Below are 18,160 nucleotides of genomic sequence, written 5' to 3'. Positions count from 1 at the left end.
ATATTAAGACTCATGAATATATAACTCTTTGTTAAAAACAAAAATGGTAAATGTTTCATTCAAAGGTATGGGAGGAAGTCAGAGTAGCAATTTTAAATCAGTCATCTAATAACTACATTAAGGATTGTTTTCACCTTCAAATTCAATTTGGATCCCTTGTCCAAAACAATGGCAACACTGACCCATATGATCTGGACTTGACAATTGCTATCTTTTCAGAAGAGCATTTCAAAGTACAGAAGTAGATTTATTGGGAATTCAAAAATAATAAAGATGTTAATATAACATTGAATTATGTCCTCAGCCTTGAGATCTGTCTTTGATAAATTATGTTTGTACCATGCATGAGAGATTACTAAAAGCATTATTCTAAGAAATTAAGAAAATGGTATTATTCCAGAATAACTCTAATACATGGAAATGTCAACGCTGCATTTAAAAAGATGTCCTTAAGGTAGCATAAAAATAGGTTAGTTTCAGGTTGTTCATTTTCATTTGAAGAAAATATATTGTAATCACTTAACTAGATTTGTTTCTATGTGCTTAACTTTTTTTATACTGGTAATAACTTCATTTTTTATGGCATATTTGCTTTTGTTCATTTGTCTGCTTTTAAAAGATCTTGTTTTAATGTTTTTTACATCTCCTAAATTTCTAATGTGAATTAGACATATTCATGCATGTAATTAGGAAAAGTAATGAAAATATTTTTTCCAGATTTAGAAATGAATTGTTAATATTATGTGGCTACATTGGGGCTTTACTTGCTATTAGAAGACAATATACCAGCATTGTACCAGCTCTTTATGAGTATACAAGGTAATTCTTCTGTAATAACTTAATTGAAAGTCCTTCTAGGAATTATGAGAGCTGCATTTTTTTTCTAAAATCTGTCATTCTGAATGTCCTAATTTTTCACATCTGTGTAGATAGTTTGTGACTGTCATTAGTATTTGATCAATGTCTAACTTCCCATTGAAATATATCTAGTTTTCCAAATGGATAATACAGTTTGAGTACAAGAATGACATTTGTTCTGTAATTGTTCACAGTTGTTTTAAACCATGTGGCAACGTTCCGACTGACAAACCCAACCAAAGCAAGCATGGCTTAGATAATCCAAACTCTTAATGCAAAACTTTACTGAGTACATCATTTCGGCACCAATGAGGGCAAAACCAGATCTGACCATTTCCCGCATAAACCCTCATAGTTAAAATTCAGATTCTCCCTCCCCCAAATTAGATCAGGTCAAATTGTCCAATGGAGTCTCCTGGTATTGTGAGAAAGTCTTTTGGCTCTGATAAAGACATGCCGAAATACCCTTGGTTCTCACAGGTGGCATCTTGATGTCTAGAACCTAAGTTCTATCTCCCCTTTCCCTCCCCCCATTGGCAAGGTGAGAAGCGATAATAGTTGCAACAGGAAAAAGCACCTCTTTTTTTTTTGTTTTAAAAAGTTTTATTTTGACATTCTTATCCAATAACATATCCAATAACATATTTAATGTACCCTCATATACAATTAATCGGATCTGCCTGGTCACCACCCCCTTCCTTTTCCTTTTACTCTCCTTCTTTACCTTCTTCTACTTTCCATAACCATCCTCCCCCTCTCTTATCTACATCCTCTCCTCTTTCCTCCCTATTCCTTTCTTCTCCTCTTCCCTCTTCCTTCCTTCCTTTCCTCCTCCTCTTCTCTTTCCTCCTTCTCTCTTCTACTCCTTCTTTCCCTTCATTCTAAAGTAGTAACCAGGCAGGTCCGATCTTACATTAATTATACATCTTCAATCATCTTTGTACATTAACTAGCAATCCATTTTCTACCCCTCCCTCCCTTCCCTTCCTCCCCACCCCCAGGACTTCCGAGAACCGAGTACAGGGTATAAAACTAACAACAAAAATTAAAATCTAGCACAAATCATAATCCATAGTCGTTCCTTAAAACCTCCACTCCCCTTCCAAAGACAAAGAAGATACTTTTCTTCCACTCCATTATATATCAGACCATTCCACTCCTAGAATTCTCCAAAGTTTCCAATTGAGTTAGTGTTTATTCTTGAATAAAGTACGTAGTTTTTAATATCCAACCTTCATCAATCAATATCAAAACAACGTTCCATCTTCCAATATTCACCAAGGTTTCTTCTAAAATGTCTTTCTTCCCTTAGCAATCTCTCAAAAATAGTTCATATTTCCGACTTAGTTTCTTTAATTTTTCTGTCCAACCTTCAGCCTTTTTTACCCCTGAAGGAAAAAGCACCTCTTGAAGCTTGACATTGTGTCTGAATTGGTATCAAAACCCTCCCTTTTATATTAGGTAGAAATTGAAGCAAGAGCATAGACAAACCTTCTCCAACTCTGTATTTTCCAATAAGTTGTATCTGAATTTCTTTATCCCAGGAGCAGCCTGAGATCACTAGATTGGGAAAAGTTGGAAAAAAAATAATCATTTTACATTTAAGCTGTTTGTTGACTACGACAGGTATTGATCCATATATGTAAACCATATATTGCTATCATGGATCAGTATCCATATTAAATGTATACTGATCCATATGGAATGGAGTGTAATCTATATAGAACTATCTTGTGTTACTCTATATTTTTTTCCAGTCAGCTTTTAAAAAGAAGAGAAGTATGTGTACCCCTGAAAATCGAGCAACTCTCTGAGGAACTAGATGCTTGGAGAGCTTGTAGCCAATCATTAAACAAGTAGGTGTATGGTACTTTATTTAACATGGTGTGAATTTATGACATTATGTTTTGTGTAAAAAATTGCATGGCATTTTTAGAATATTATTTTTCAATTGTGAAACTTTGTTTATTCTTACAAACTCTAGCATGCCTACATTTTATAGGTCTTCTGATGAATTACTACAGATACCACCATCTGAATTGCAACAACAGATTTATGGAATAATGCTATCACGAATTAAAGAAGAGCCTCTTCAAGTAACCATAGGAACAAATTATGTTTCTGGATCTAACCTTCCTGGTCATTCAGATGTTCATATCTCTTGTTTGACAGGATTAAGAATACAGGTATTAGAACAGAACTGGAGTATATTCTGTAAGAACTTAAAAGTATCAGTATTTCTGGTTATGTCCAACCGTAACACAAATGGAAAGTTGCTTACACTCTGGTGCTTCCCCAGCCCGTGGCGGTGCAGTGGTTAGAATGGAGTACTGTAGGCTACTTCTGCTGACTGCCAGCAATTTGGCAGTTAGATTCAGCTTTCTATCCTTCCCAGGTCAATAAAATGAGTACCCAGATTGTTGGGAGCTTACTTTGTAAATCGCTTAGAAAGGGCTGTAAAGCACTATCAAGCGATATATAAGTGCTATTGCTATATTCTTCCAATTGAAGTTTTTGAATCTTCTGCAAGGATAGTATCCAAGATAGCATTATTTTAGTCCATGGAGGCAGTTGGGTCTAGATGAGGAAGAACAGGCTGAAATACAACTGTTCATCCAGGCTGTGCATAGATGAATCATTTGATTTCAGGAATTTAGCAGCTTTGGTTCTTGGTGGGATTATATTTCCTCAGGCAAATCTGATATGCAGTTCGGATTTTTTTATTTTTTTTTGGAGGAGCAGGCGGCTGGACTGGAAACCCCTTGTTTGCATTTCTACCTTTTCCTAGGAGGCTTACTAAGTCACTCACACCTTAGTCACCTTGCAAAAGGACCGCTGCAATGTGTTCTGAGTAGAACTGCCTTGGAGGCCACTCGGAAGATACAGTTGGTCAAAAATAGAATGGGATGAGCAATGAGATGTGTACCTTATTATGCCCATGTAACATCTCTGATATATGAATTGCAGTGGTTATCTGTGACTTTTGATCGGAATTCAAAGAGCTCGTTGGCATCTGTTAAACTTTACCTGATTTTTGTAGGACTTCTTGTCTCCAATTGTACCTCCTTCTCTGATAAATTCTGAAGTTCAGCATTCTTCAGGTTCCAATTGTTAAAAAATGTGGGAGCTAAGAAATGCAACTTCTCTGTTATTGCTATTGTAATTGCAATATTTCCCCTTAAATCTATATGAGTCCTGTCAGTTGCCTACCTGCTTCAAACATTACAGGTAATTGTTATAAGATTTTCTTGAAAATGAGGAATTATCCTAGAAGGGGAATTGTCTATATTTAAGGGTGATTGTTGTTAGAAGAATAAGATGCAGTAGAAATCTCTTACTTGATTTCAGGAAACAAATATCTTGTCCCCTTGTTTCATTCCTATGTAGGATGATGGATATATTAGATTACAGTGAAAACACAGAATTTCACTTCTCTAAAGAAAGGTTCATGAAATGAAATTTGCTCACCTTTCCTTCCTTCCCTCCTTCTTCACTTGTTCACTCAAAATCTGCTCATGGGAGCAGAACTCTGAAGCATGATAAATATAGAAGGAAGCTATATATGTTAGCATAAATGATCATGTCCCTAGGCATAAACAATAATTTAATATCTAAACTTTTTTGCTTTAATAATTATTTCTTCTAAACTTGTAAAGTATTTTTATTTTTAAAGTTGTAAGTGCATATATATTTATTTTAATGTATTTTTAATACAAAAAAATATAATTTGTTTATGTTTTATTTTATAGGGTCCTGTATTTTTCCTTGAAGATGGAAAGTCAACAATTTCACTAAACGATGCATTGATGTGGGCAAAAGTGAATCCTTTCTCTCCACTGGGGACAGGAATACGGCTCAACCCATTCTGATAAAGAAATCTTTCTATTAATAATGATAATTGCTTTTATTTTATTGGTGGAAAGATTTGAGGTTGACAGTTGCTTGAACAGTTTTATAAACTTTGTGAATTTAATTTTTATATTAAAATTGATAACCCAAAGAGAATTTCATATATCATTGGCAACCACAGGCTTTTAGAAGAAGATTGAAATTAGGTATCTGTGAATACTCTTGTGAAGCACATTGCTGGGTCATACAATAGCAATTTATGCTTTGAATTATTCCTTAGAAGACACATGCATCCTATTTTAAATAAAATTTGTGTATTTGTCTCCTCCTAGTGGAAATTAAGGGCATAGCCTAACAAGTACTGTTTTGGAAAAAAGATCCATTGAAACAAGTAGAAATTTTGAAGCTGTGATGCATGATGGATTGTGTTTTCATATTTATAATAAATTATTAATGTGTGTAAATTTAATAGTTGTATAGTAAATGGGTTAGCAGGTATTTTGGAATACTTAGCTTATGCTCAGCATAAGAAAGTTTTTAAAATATATTTTGAATATCTGGATTTGCATTTGACATCCTTTATTTTAAATGATTAAGCATATTTCTAAAATTTATTTTCCAATAGAATTTGTTTAAGTAAACTATTGATTGTATCAAAATACACTATGTAAATTTACAAGGAATCAACTCTTTTGATTTTAGTATTTGTAAACATATGGCATTTAAAGTTCCAGCATCTAAATAAATTAGGTTTGTTTTAAATAAAAGTTTTTTTCTAAACATATATAATCAAGTTTCAGTTTATTACTACCACCTCTTCTTTAGGTTACAACTTCTACATGTCCTATGCGGTCAGGGTATTGGGAGGGAGAGTGCACTTGTCCAAAAGCATTCTGGCTGTGAAGGGGAAACACGATCTCTGCTAAAATCAGTTGTTTTTCCATAGTGGATGTGTGTGAAGCTGCTTCCTGAAATTGAATACTGAAAGATACCTAACAGCAAGTAGATAAATGTGCTTTTTTGCACATTGGATGTGTTTCTTTTCAGCTTCTGTGTTCACACACAGAAAGCTTTGACTTTTACACATTGAAAAATGTGTAAAAGTCAAAGGTTCGTGTGTGTTCAGCACAGATACCAAAAAGACTGGTTCAAGAACCAGCAATGACTAGTTATAGATAAAATTTCTTTCGTTCTAGATTTTATTTAGCAAGGCTAATACTTCCGCTTTTCATCAGCATTCCCTAGAAAGATGTATTACAGTAATAATATGCAATGGTTATTTTGCTTTGTTATGTGTTCAGGTCATTAAACTTTTCATTCAACAAGCCCTGCTTCTTGCTGTCTGCATCTTTTTTTTTCTACCTTTGGCTGTTTCTTTTTTTTTTTTTTTGTCCTTTCCTTTCTAGAATTTCCTTTGTAGGAATTTAAGACCAATCTCTACAAAATAGTTTAATTGAATTTCTAGTTTTATCTAAGATAAGACCACCATTAAAACATATTATGTTGTACACTAATGTAACATACAAAAAAGAGTTTTAATTTGACTGGTTCTAAAGTTCTGAAAGATACATTCTAAGAAGCTTCCTTGGTTGATGAGAATTTTTTAACATGATCCATTGATTTCCATCAATTTATAAGTGTACTAGAGTATATGTTTAGCTATATTGAACATTTTACATTGTTTCTAAATGATTAAGAAAACACGTGACAATGAGACTGGGGCTGATTCATTTTATTAAAATTATATTGACTAGGAGTTCTAGGTTCTGCATTACTTTATAATAAAAATTTACATTATAGCATGACGTAAACTTCCAGTAATGGAATGGATAAAATGATATTGATTTATTGCATTTTCTTATGCCTGTGTAAATACCATGTTAGCAATATGTCTTTGATGTCAGTATTAATTCTTTACTGGCTTATCTGTAAGGTTCATGCTCCTCAAAATAGGACTCATATTTGATTATAAATCTTCTTTTGTATTTCTGAATTTCTTCTCTGTAGTTCTTTAAAATGGGTACCTGAAACTTCAGTATTCATGTTCACATCAAATGCAAATTTCTCCGCTTGTTTCACTTGAATAGTTTTGAAATGAACATCTGTTTTACCTCTGATTTGTGTGGATGGTACACCTAAGGGGGTGGGAAAAAATTTCAAGCACACAATTTCATTTATAACATAGAAAATTGTTTTAGCTTCTAAAACATTTTTTAGAAATGTGAGTTATTAAAATTGTTAAGATTCCTCTATCTGTGAATATTTGAAAAAATTAAATACTTAGGCACAAATTTTCAGCAATATATCAGTTTCTAATTGTTATCAACTCATTCTATGTAAACTCAAAAATGGCTCATTGAAATATGCTAAATATTGTTTAAAAATGAAAATGTAGGACATAATTTCAATAAATACATTCAGGTGCAGTTCACTTTAAGAACATTAGCAGAAAATATAAAATGCAGCAAAACATTAATTTAAAAAATTGTCAGAAAACTAAGTTTCCATTTCAATCAAGATTATTCCTGATTAGTAATCAGTCCTAACAATCCAATTGCTGGTAAGACTGGGCAAACAATCTGATCTAAGAAGTGGGTAGTGCAACCTACTCTACTATGCATAAATAGATATTAAGCATTAAGTAGGAAAAGATTAGAGAACAAGAAGCAAATAGGAGTTTTATTTCCCTTGACTTTCAGTAAAGGATGAAAGGGAATGTTGCTCATAAATGTCCTAGGAATCTCTTCTCCAACCTCCAAATGGTGCCATTTACTATCAATTGTTGGTGTCCAAGAATAAATAAATTTACAGGCAAGAATAAGCATTAGCTGCTCTTTTCTCTCCATCATCTGAAACTGGCATGGAACAGTTCCCTAGTCCAAGTGAACACAAGATCTGTCTGCTAATCCACAAATTTATATCCACACAGAGAACTCACACTGAAAAAGCAATTACTTCTTACTGAAACTATCTTTCAAGGGGTACAACACAACTAGTGGAAGTAACCCTTTTTATGTTTCATAAGAATGCACAAGAGGCAACATGTAAGAGAAAACAGTAATTGCTTTGTCTCCTGCTTATATCTCCTGACATGAAACAAATAGGTTCAACCTGTGAGGTTGCCTGAAATGATATTCAGAAGACAATTCTGATATTTCACCCAAACTCCCTTTCCTTTTCTCCCTGATAATACAAATGATAGTGGCAGTTATGGAAGGTGCAGCTACATTTTTCTTCTGTTAGAGAAGTGAGAGATGAACTCAAAGAGGTTGCAGATTGTTGTGTCTGCGCCCCCCGAGCCGGGCCTGCTGCCAGAAAGTGACTTGGACAGTGAGGGGGAAGGGCCATCAGGACTTACCTCGGGAGCACCGGCTTGCCTGGCTCAGCTCCAGGAGCCAGAAACAGGCCAGGTGGAAGAGATAATGGGACCTCCATCCCGACTCTCCCCCCCAGGCCATGCCTGCAGACCCAGTTGACGGCAATCAGGCTTGGTTTCGTAGGCAGGAGAGGAGGGAACAACAGAAGCAAGGGTGGGGCAGGCCTAGGAAGTGCTGAGTCATGGAGCCACACCCCACAGGATATAAAAGGCAGCCAGAGCTGCTGTGTCTCTTTGTAACAGGCAAATCCACTGATTAAGAGCTGAAGTTTGTTTCTAGGTGACTCACCAGCGTCGTGGAAGATAACGGAGGCTCTTGGCAGACGCTGGCTATTCTGCTGCCAGAGCTGATAGTGACGGCTAATTAAGCCATCATTCAGACAGAGGCGAGGGAGGACAGAACACAGATGCTTTTTGCGGTAACAACCACTGTCTCAAAATAATTGTTTAACTTTTCTCTCAAAAGCAAAATTGGAAGAACTACTTTTGCCTCTTCTGCCTTCATAGTCTGTGACACTATACATATGTTTACATCTTGTCATATGCAACAAGGAGGACTTTGCTTTATAGGGAAGAGGGAAAAAGTGACCATGCAAAAAGGGCTTATCATATTTCCAGCTGATTATTATTCTTTCACTAAATGGTTTGGTAGATGAGATACTGAGAGAATAAAAAAGGCTGATTTTCAAAATAAATCTTACTAATAAGCCCATTAGTTGTAGGTAATTTGAGACCCATATCTGCTTCCAACAAGTCAGAGACAGCCTTAAGATACTTTAATGAGAACAATCTTTTCTGATCCACCTATAGCCATGATGGCGAACCTATGGCATGTGTGCCAGAAGTAGCACGCAGAGCCATCTCTCCGGAAATGCCAGCCATTACCTGTTGTTCCAGTGCGCACATGCATGCTGGCCAGCTGGTCTTCACATGCAATGTGTACCAGAAGACCAGATGACTGGTGAGCATGCGCACACTGGGATTCGGAAGCTCAGCTTCCCGGCACACGCACCAGGGAATTGCTCTTCCGGTTTCCGGCACTTCCGTGTGTGCGCACTGGGGAGCTGCTCTTCCAATTCCTGTTGTTCCCCTGCATGTGCACACGATCCCTTTTCAGCACTTGGTGCCAAAAATGTTCGCCAACACTGACATATAGGGTATGCAAAGATATAAGTGTGCGGGCAGATGATCAATTATGCAAACTCAAACTTCAGGAGGCATTATGGAGCCAACAGTCCCTACTTTGAGGCCGACAGAGGATGAATAACATAGAGGCAATAGTGGAACTCACTCTTCTTCAGCTTTCAATATAGCTTTCAATATAGCCAAGAAAAAGGCTCAGAAGAGACAATATGGGAGAAATAAATGGCTATCAGGAAAAAAAAGGATGAAAAGCAACTAACTGTAAATTAAATAAAAATATGAATGAAGAAATATGACACAGTTGGTAGGAAAATAAACAGTCTAGAAAGGAAAAAAGGATATGACGAGTATAGAATGAAAAAAGATGGATAAATCAGAGACTGGTATACAGAAGGAAAGACAGAATTAAGAAATGGGGAAATGAATTATACAAAAAAAGCAAAAAAAAAACCTCCCAAAAAAAGTGGAGTATATTCTACTCAAAGTTTTATTACACTGTTAACAGAAGTTACAATTCAGTTAGTTGCCTAAAAGGAAAAAAAGGCATATGCTTGAATCAAACCATGTATATTCGGTCATAACTGTTTCAATAGAAATTATCCCTAAACAAGTATTTCTTAAAGTTTATCTAATCCATTTGAACAGAACTGTAACCTTTGACTTTCAGATTGGAAAAAGAATGCTTACTATTTGGCACAGGAACAGATTTTTCCTTTGGAAGATTAGTTGTACCGAATGAACGAGCCAAAATAGAAGAGTGATCAATGGCACGTTGTCCCAGTGTTGGTTTAATACCAAACCGTGCTATAAATCAACAGAGTCATTTATCTTAAGCAACAAGTATGTTATTACATATGCCAGCTACACTGTATAAAATTTATATTTCTAAACCACCCATCTCCCTCATAAATTATTACATTCTATTTATGATTATTAAAGAAAATGCTTCATTAATGAGACAATTGAAAAGGCTACAGCTGGAGATTGTGCAGACATTGATATTTTGAGAGCTCTTATAAATCTATTCAAATTTAAAAATAAAGCAAGTCTACAGTATATACACGGTGACAATATTTTTAGTTAAGATCTGCTCTTCTTAATGCATGGAGTTTAAGATAGATAACAACACTAATTGCAAAACAACAGTTAACAATAAAACGAGATGATAGAAAGCAAATAATGCAAATATTCAACTAATCAATAATAAATATTTTCCATTACAAAGGTGGGCCTTCTCAGAACAAAAATAACAAACTAGAAAAGCTGTGCCCTGTTGTGTCATGGTTTCAGAAATAGTGCATTATCTAAACTGAAAAACAGAATGTCATAGATGGCCCAAAAAATAAGAGCAGGAGTAACTTCTAACTTCCCCAGTGATTTTCTTTGTGGGTAGCTGACAGGGAGCATTGGAAATCTTCCTTTCTTCCCGTTCCTTCTTCCCTTCCCTTGCCAGGAGGCTGGTAAGTGGCTGCTGGCAGGTAAGGTTAGAGCAAGAGAGTGCATGAGTGGCCAGTGTGCTGCAGGCTCAAAGGGACTGGTGGTGTATGCATCATTTCTCTATTGACTTTTTCCCTGCAAGCTTCCCATAAGCAAAAACTTTGCTAATTGGAAGATGGCAAGGAGTATCAACAATCATATCAGTTCCTTCCCAGTTCTCGCAGACTTGTGGAAAGCCATCAGGAAATCATCAAAATCATGTGACCACAGCCAAGTGGTCTATTGTTCTCTTCATTATATTATTATATATTATTATTATATAATATTATATATTATCTTCATTATATCAAATTAATATAGTTTATGCATATTTTTTTTATATATATATTCTTCAAGATATGTTGTTTTATCTATGACAATTGTTTATGTATACTGTTGTGACAAAAAGAAATTAAAAAAAAGTGCAGGAGCACAGTGACAGAGCTGAACCAGCAAAAAATATCCCCAAATTTTATTCCCTCAAGAGTAATGGGTCCCAGTGTCCTGTAAGTTGGCCTATCTGAGGTACCTTTATTGAAAACATTTTGCCTTATGTAGTGGTTTTTTTTTTTCATTTATATCCCGCCCTTCTCAGGGTGGCTTACATTGTGTAAGGCAATAGTCTCATCCTATTTGTATATTTATATACAAAGTCAACTTATTGCCCCCCCCAACAATCTGGGTCCTCATTTTACCTACCTTATAAAGGATGGAAGGCTGAGTCAACCTTGGGCCTGGTGGGACTGGAGCCTGCAGTAATTGCAAGCAGCTGTGTTTAATAACAGGCTGTCTTACAGCCTGAGCCACACCACAGCCCTAGTGTTTCAAAGAATTGAAGTTTACTAAGTTTCAAACAGACACCAGAGTTTTTGTAGTATATAGATGAAAAGCAAACCAGATCTCCTGCAGCAGGTACCCCTGTAACTCTCTTTCAGAGTTCTTATCAAATTGATTCTGGATAAAGTACAAGCCATGGAAAGTCCTTTTAAGGCGAGTTTGAAAAGTGCAGCTAACTTTATTAGTTTTTTAAAATACATGTATTCCTATTAAGTTACGCCGACAGGGAAGTATCCTTATGTTATTCAAAAAGATGTTCTGAGAAAGATACTTACACGGATGTTGTTCCCTCTCCATTAACCTTCGCTGCCTATGTATATCAAGGATAGCATTTATTTTCTGTTTATTTTTACAAATATCAGGTTCTGCCATTATTTCTGACATAGTGATATTGTTTTTAATAGCCCTTGAAGCAGTTGATCTAGCAACGAGTGGTAAATTGTCCTGGTAAATACGATCAGTAAAATCAATCGTTTCATCTTGAATATGTTTTATACTACAAGAGAAAAAGAAAGTATATTACAGTTTCATTTGCTAATCAAGCAATAAGGCAATGCTGAGCTGCCTGTGTACTTATATGTATATTCTTAAACTGAAACTTCCTCAAATTAACTTAAAATTCTATAGATTCACAAATCAATGACTACATTTATTTATTTATTTTCTTCCCATCTAATTTAGTTTTTCCTGGGAAAAACTATAGTAGTGGATTATGAGCCTAAAGGCAGGAATTATCTTGTCTTCTATGTTACTTAATGCTAACATTTAGGTATTTAGATACAACTTTCAAATATAGCACTGAAGAAACATACCGACTGTCTGTCAGCATTGTATAAATATCTTGTACAAATATTTCTGCAGCTCCTGGTTTACAATGAATTGTCCCATCTATTAGCTCTCGTATAGGCTTCAGGTTTCTTTTTGTAAAAAACTTTAACAAACAGGAAAAATACATGAATTCATTTTCTTATCCTCAATTATTTATCACAAAGGGATAAACAGCTTACTTTACATAATGCAACAATTGCCATCAGTGTAGATTATGATGCCATACGACATAATATCTATGTAACAGAACTGGAAAGATGCAACTATTAAAAATATAAATATGTAGTATTTCCCTGGAATCACTACAAATACCATTATTATATTCCACTTGAAAAACAGTAGCATAAATTATTTGTCTATGACTACTGACTGTATACTGATTAATTGCCAGTAGTCTAAAGAAGAAATAAGAAATCCTCATTTTACTGTAACTTTTAAAATATATTAAAATTTATAGAAGATTCATAATTGCATTTATTATTCACCTTTTCAAGCAGTGCCCAGTTACTGAGTTTGACACTTAGGGAGGTTCCATTTACAAAGGAATGCATATGAATGTCTTCTGGGAAGTACCGAGAGAATATTTCGGCAATAAGGTAGCCATTTGAAAAGTCCCTATTCAAAATAAAATTAAAAAATTGAATGAAAGACTAAATTTTGTAGGATTTGTCTTAGTTTAGTTATGTCATTCCCTAACTGTAGATTTTACTTAAGGATGATTGTTTTGGGTGACTTGTTTGATTTTTATACTTAGTTATACTTCCTTTTCCTAAAGGAAATCAACCCTGACTGTACTTTGGAAGGACAAATACTGAAGCTGAAGCTCAAATACTTTAGCCACCAAATGAGAAGAGAGGAGACTTTGGAAAAGATCCTGATGTTTCGGAACGATTGAAGGCAACGAGAGAAGGGGATGGTAGAGAATGAATAGTTAGTTTCATTGATGCATTGGGCATGAGTTTGGGCAGACACAGGGAGACTGTGGCGGCAAGAAGGCCTGGCATGCTGTGGTTCATGAGGTTGCAAAGAGTCGAACATGACTGAAAAACAGCAAAATACTTCCTTTTAGAAAAAGGGCTAATAAAAATCCTTTTCCATTGTAGTCCTCATATCTCAGATAAATAAAACAATTTGTTCTGTTATGCAACAAATTCAAATTTCCCTTCCTGAAAAAGGATCAAAAAGCAAGAATTAAATGATAATAATCATATGATATAACCAATTTCCATTTTTTGCTTCCTAGCATTTTCTTACAAGTGCAAGGTCCATTTTTTTCCAGATCAATTGAGTTTGATCCATTGTTTATAACAGGAACTGACCAACTGGCTCATTACCTGAGCCTTTTCTGTGTCTCCCAAAGGTTCACTTTTTGTCTTTAGAGTTTAAACCTGCATTCATCTGGAATCAGTTCAATACAGATACAGGAAATTTATCTGTAATTTAATTAAATTACAAATTACAAAATTTAATTTGAAGGAAAGAGATCTATTGTAAGGAAATGAGAGAATGATAAAATTGATAAATACATTCAAGTACATCAAATGGACCTGGCTGGACTTTCACGATAAGCATGATTCCAATGAGAACATAAAAAGCAAAAGTAGTTACACTGGTCTATAAGCAAAAAGAATCTCAAATAATACTTGGTCAATACATCTATTACGATCAACCGAAACTTTTTAAAACTTTGCAAACATTCAATAAGTTCAGGATTCTATATCAGGCGAGGTAATACAAAAAAAAAAAAAAGATGTACAAAAACCTAAAAAAAGTAGGCCAAGCATTGCAATAATTAACTTTATCATTAAGAATCAATATTAAGACTGAAGACTGAATGAATTCACCACTAGTAAATGCCTTTCTTTTTTTAACCTTACTTTCCTGTATAGTTGCATTTAATATCTATAGCATCTATAACTGCCATTTCTCAGCTTCCTGAAATTTCATTCTGGAGTCAGTTTTTCAACTCTGCAATGGTTTTAATAAATGTACAAATTGCCTTCAAACACAACAAGCCTCAGGTCTTAAGTCACATATTTTAAAGAAAACCTGCTTTTTAAAATAGCCAAATTGTAGAAATTTGATAGCTAGCTAAATAATTTTCCAAGTAAACAAACTAAAAACTCACTATGGTTCATTCAAATAAAAACACAGTGACACTGTATGCAAGCTATAAGTCTATGAGTTTCTTTGTAAAAAAAAGAGAAAGTATATTGGGGTCAGAGCACAACTATGGGGCATATGTGAATTTTGTTGAGATTTTTTGGCTATTTTTAACAAACAATATTCAAACAAAAAACCCTATTAGCCATTTTGGAACTTTTTTTAAAAAAACCGGCATTTAAAATATATTTTCTCTTTCCACAGTAAATCAAGTACCATCAGATTCTTGGCCATCTGATCAAGAACAAGGAAAGTCTTCAAGAGGAAGAGAAATAACGCCAATCCTCTTCCTGAATTTATTTGTCTTACCTACGAAAGTTCTTTGGTGAAGAAGTGAGGTCGAGACTCTGAAGCCATCGCAGTACTGTCAGGGGCAATCCAGTACGGCCTGGACATGTAGAGTATGACATGATGGCAAGATAATTCTTCTACACGGAGTGCTTCTTAAGTTCTTATATTTTTTCCACTTTCTCACCTGTCACATTTTACATTAAAACACCACAAGAATTAAGACACTATTACAGCCATCTAATTTATCTTATCAATCCAATTTTGTCACATTAGTTAAAAACACTTATAAGCTATAAACTCTTCTTAAATTGGGCAGCATTGATTCCCAAGGGTTTTTTTAATTTAAAAATTGTCTTGCTTATGAAATTGTATCTTCCTCTGCAAATATTTAAAGAAAATAGTATCTCTCTACTTAGCACTACCACTCATTATAGTGATTCTGAGAACTACAATTCCAATAGTAACTGATCGTTACCACAATACCTTGGATAGGACCAGGCAGCCATTCCTGGTGTGACTAGAAATACTTCCTTGGTACCCACTAGATTTCTTTATCCTATTAAATTGGTTTTTTTAGAAAATCGTAAGAAAAATTGACGTGTTGTAAAAATAAGACAAAACTAAACTAGTGTGTGGTTATCATGTTTTCTTCTTTCTTTCTTATATAGATAGTCATCTATAGAGCTCAGTCATTCCAAAATAAGAATGGTGAGTAGCTACAGTGCAGGACTTTGTTTGGATTTGTTTAGCAAAACATAAAAATTAAAAGGGTGGTAGAAAATGTTCTGAATGTTAAAAAGAGCCTTGGGAGTAACCTTGCTAATTTATGTACAATAAAAGGAAAAAATAGAGAAAAATAATAGAAGAAAGAATGCTTTGAGAGTGGGAATGGGAGTGGGAATAGGTGTGGAAATGGAAAAGAATAAATATGAGAAACATTTTTATTTAGAAATTATGGGTTTGTTCATTCTGTCTAAAATTGAGAGCTGAGACATTTTACTCTCTTCTGTATTTCCCAAAAACTAACGACTATATTTAATTTGGAGAACAGTAAATTATGGATCCCTCCAACATGTGAAAATATCTGTAGCAATTAATCCAGCAAGTTGCAAATACGGATTAGATCACAATAGAAAAAGCTGCTACCGGTAGCAGGAGTTGCTAGCCAATTCTGCCAGCCCTTCCTTTATCAAATGCTAGTTTTTGATTACAATATATCACTGAATATTTTCAGCTCTTTAAACAGCTAGGTAGTCAAGTGCCTTTCACCTGTAAATTACCTGACCTATGGTAATGTATTATATTATTATTCCTTTCAAATCACTCCAAGAACTTCCTAGACTTATCATATCCACTGAAAGTTTGTAACATTCTCCAAATTGTAAACGCCCACCAAGTAAATCTTAACAGACCTTTGTTGCTAGACCAAGATCTATTTATCATTTGCAAATCCTAGTGCAGTAGATTAGGCTTGAGACCTCAGTCGAAAAAAACAACCCGGAAAAAGGCAATGGTAAATCACGACCATCGTAGGACTCGAGCTGGATTATTTGAAATTGGCTCCTTCCCCGCTCCTTGAAAGAAAATTCAATTTTGAACCCCGATTCAGCCGCTTTCGAGTCCTTTTCTGAACTAACTACCCCATTCCCGGTCTCCAACGATCCTTTCCATCTACAAGCGCGATTCCCGCTCTTGAGAAGAGCCTCAGGCTCCTCGGTCTCCGCGTCTTCGATTGCCATAACAACCATCACCAGAGCAACCACTCGAGCGAAAGTCCCACCCACCAACGCGAAAAAAATTCAGAAACCCAAGTGCGCATGCGTTTCTACGATTGAGTGATTACGTACCGTTTTGAACCGTAGGAGTGTTTTCGCAATAGTGGGTTCGTTTTCGATGTCATGTTGTACTAAATCAGGAGGTCGATTGCCAGTAGTGCATAATTAAACGAAACAACACAGCCACCCGTACTGCTTAATACAGACAAACTTCCCGGTCACTTGTGTTCTATTTATCTTCTCAAGGATTGCGTGTTTCTTTTTATTTCCAAATCTTAAAAAGCGATTTTTTCACCTGCGGGTCAGCGGTCGCCTGGCTCGTCTCGTTTTCTTGATCTGCCGATGCTCTGGTTCCCCTCCTTTTGTGTACGTAGGAATAACCTGTTCCCAATCAATTTGATAGTTGTACGGACTATTTCCCGTGAAGAGGAAAGACAAAATTGACCCTGGGATTCATTTTTAAAATCAGTTTCAAGGAAAATTGAAAGCAGAATTGTTACTGTGATGCTTTGCCTTTGTTTAAGTTGGAGAACTAGTCTGATAAGTAATGTGATACAAAAAAATTCATTGTACAATTTAAATTGATAAAGAACTGAAGCAATTATCTGAATTATACTGCCCTTCCCCGAAGTTTTGCTCATTCACCTTACTTCGGTACTTTGCTCTTGAACATACAAATTTCTAGCTCTGATGCTTGTGGAAGTGATTTTTAAAAAGTATTTTGTATGGGTGTGTGTGAAAAAAGACTTTACTTGACAATACAAAGGATATGGAATTATGCATACTATTGGAGTTTTTTTGAGAGTGTTGCAAAAAGAAGAAAAAACTGCATAAAGCTTCTCGAAAACCATTTTCTAATTGATGAGATTAAAAATTGGCAAATTTCAAACCAATCTGCTTGGGGGTGTGTGGACTAGATGACCTACATTCCTAAAAGGTCCCTTCCAACTCTCTTATGTATATGTATCAATCTAAGATGTCATAGATACTGCAGGTAAAAAGTTTTTAGAAAATATTCCTGAAGTTGGAATAGAATAGATGATATAAATCATCTGTCCAAAGGTTCAAACTTGGCTGTATTTTGTTTGTGTTGTTGGAAGGTGGTGTAGGAATTTAGCACCTACCCCCCTCCTAGAAGAATGAAATATTTTAGAAAATATTTAAAAGGCAGAATATATTTCCCTGGATGAGAAATGGAGAAACATGTTTTAAAGACAAAGCAGCTCCCTGCAACTTTCTCCCACCACCACCCACCTTTGTCAATGGGCCATTAAAGCCTCAGCCAAGCTCACTCATTTCCCCCCACCTTTGTCAATGGGTCAGAGGTAGAAACTCATTCTCCCCACCTTTGTCAATGGGCCATCATCATCTGCAACATAATAGGACCCATCTAGCAACAGAAACTCACCACATGGCAAGGCTCAGGCAAGCTTGAGGGACAACCTACAATGTTAGCTAAGACCCCTAGACCACCTGGGAGTTTGACAACCAATCAGGATACTCTTCCTGTGCCCCAGAAAGTTCAAAGCTCAGAAAAAGTATAAAGCCAGGGAGCACACAGGAT

The 18,160-nt window shown here is 35.4% G+C and overlaps 2 protein-coding genes and 1 long non-coding RNA gene across 7 annotated transcripts in view; 2 read left to right on the top strand and 1 right to left on the bottom strand.

Annotated features, from left to right (window-relative positions):
* The window catches only part of WDR17 (WD repeat domain 17), an 89,116-nt gene extending 83,509 nt beyond the window's left edge, over positions 1–5,607 (top strand). Inside the window, exons 28-31 of the mRNA XM_058193472.1 lie at positions 718–819; positions 2,616–2,714; positions 2,861–3,044; positions 4,608–5,607. Coding sequence (XP_058049455.1) covers positions 718–819; positions 2,616–2,714; positions 2,861–3,044; positions 4,608–4,727 — 505 coding nt within the window. The 3' untranslated portion in view covers positions 4,728–5,607. The remainder of the gene's footprint in view (positions 1–717; positions 820–2,615; positions 2,715–2,860; positions 3,045–4,607) is intronic.
* Positions 5,608–6,414: 807 nt separating this feature from the next.
* SPATA4 (spermatogenesis associated 4) lies at positions 6,415–17,477 on the bottom strand. Of its 5 annotated transcripts, none has more exons than XM_058193486.1 (7): positions 16,669–17,477; positions 14,840–15,005; positions 12,853–12,982; positions 12,352–12,470; positions 11,815–12,035; positions 9,914–10,030; positions 6,415–6,842 (listed from the first exon to the last, which is right to left on the bottom strand). In XM_058193486.1, exons 2-7 carry the CDS (start codon positions 14,938–14,940, stop codon positions 6,664–6,666), a joined length of 867 nt encoding a protein of 288 aa, XP_058049469.1. In that variant the 5' UTR covers positions 14,941–15,005; positions 16,669–17,477; the 3' UTR covers positions 6,415–6,663. The 5 variants fall into 5 exon arrangements, with proteins under 5 accessions (XP_058049469.1, XP_058049467.1, XP_058049468.1 ...); XM_058193484.1 differs by lacking the exon at positions 16,669–17,477 and adding an exon at positions 16,234–16,603; XM_058193485.1 differs by lacking the exon at positions 16,669–17,477 and adding an exon at positions 16,462–16,603.
* Positions 10,501–14,872, top strand: LOC131203363 (uncharacterized). Its single transcript, XR_009156352.1, has 3 exons — positions 10,501–10,704; positions 13,143–13,297; positions 14,735–14,872. It is a non-coding gene; the product is annotated as an uncharacterized LOC131203363 (long non-coding RNA).
* Positions 17,478–18,160: the final 683 nt, after the last annotated feature.

Source organism: Ahaetulla prasina, chromosome 8, assembly GCF_028640845.1.
Source record: "Ahaetulla prasina isolate Xishuangbanna chromosome 8, ASM2864084v1, whole genome shotgun sequence".
Taxonomy (NCBI): domain Eukaryota; kingdom Metazoa; phylum Chordata; class Lepidosauria; order Squamata; family Colubridae; genus Ahaetulla; species Ahaetulla prasina.
The sequence above is the reverse complement of the archived record's forward strand: the minus strand, read 5'-3'. Positions and strand labels throughout refer to the sequence as shown.

What these genes read in the sequence shown, in the direction of transcription:
- SPATA4 (XM_058193486.1), bottom strand. Translation starts at nt 14,940, where the DNA reads ATGTCATACTCTACATGTCCAGGCCGTACTGGATTGCCCCTGACAGTA. An exon ending in TCACCAAAGAACTTTCGTAG is followed by an intron (nt 12,983 to 14,839) that starts GTAAGACAAATA and finishes TATTTTGAATAG; the next exon opens with GGACTTTTCAAATGGCTACC. An exon ending in ACTGGGCACTGCTTGAAAAG is followed by an intron (nt 12,471 to 12,852) that starts GTGAATAATAAA and finishes TGTTTGTTAAAG; the next exon opens with TTTTTTACAAAAAGAAACCT.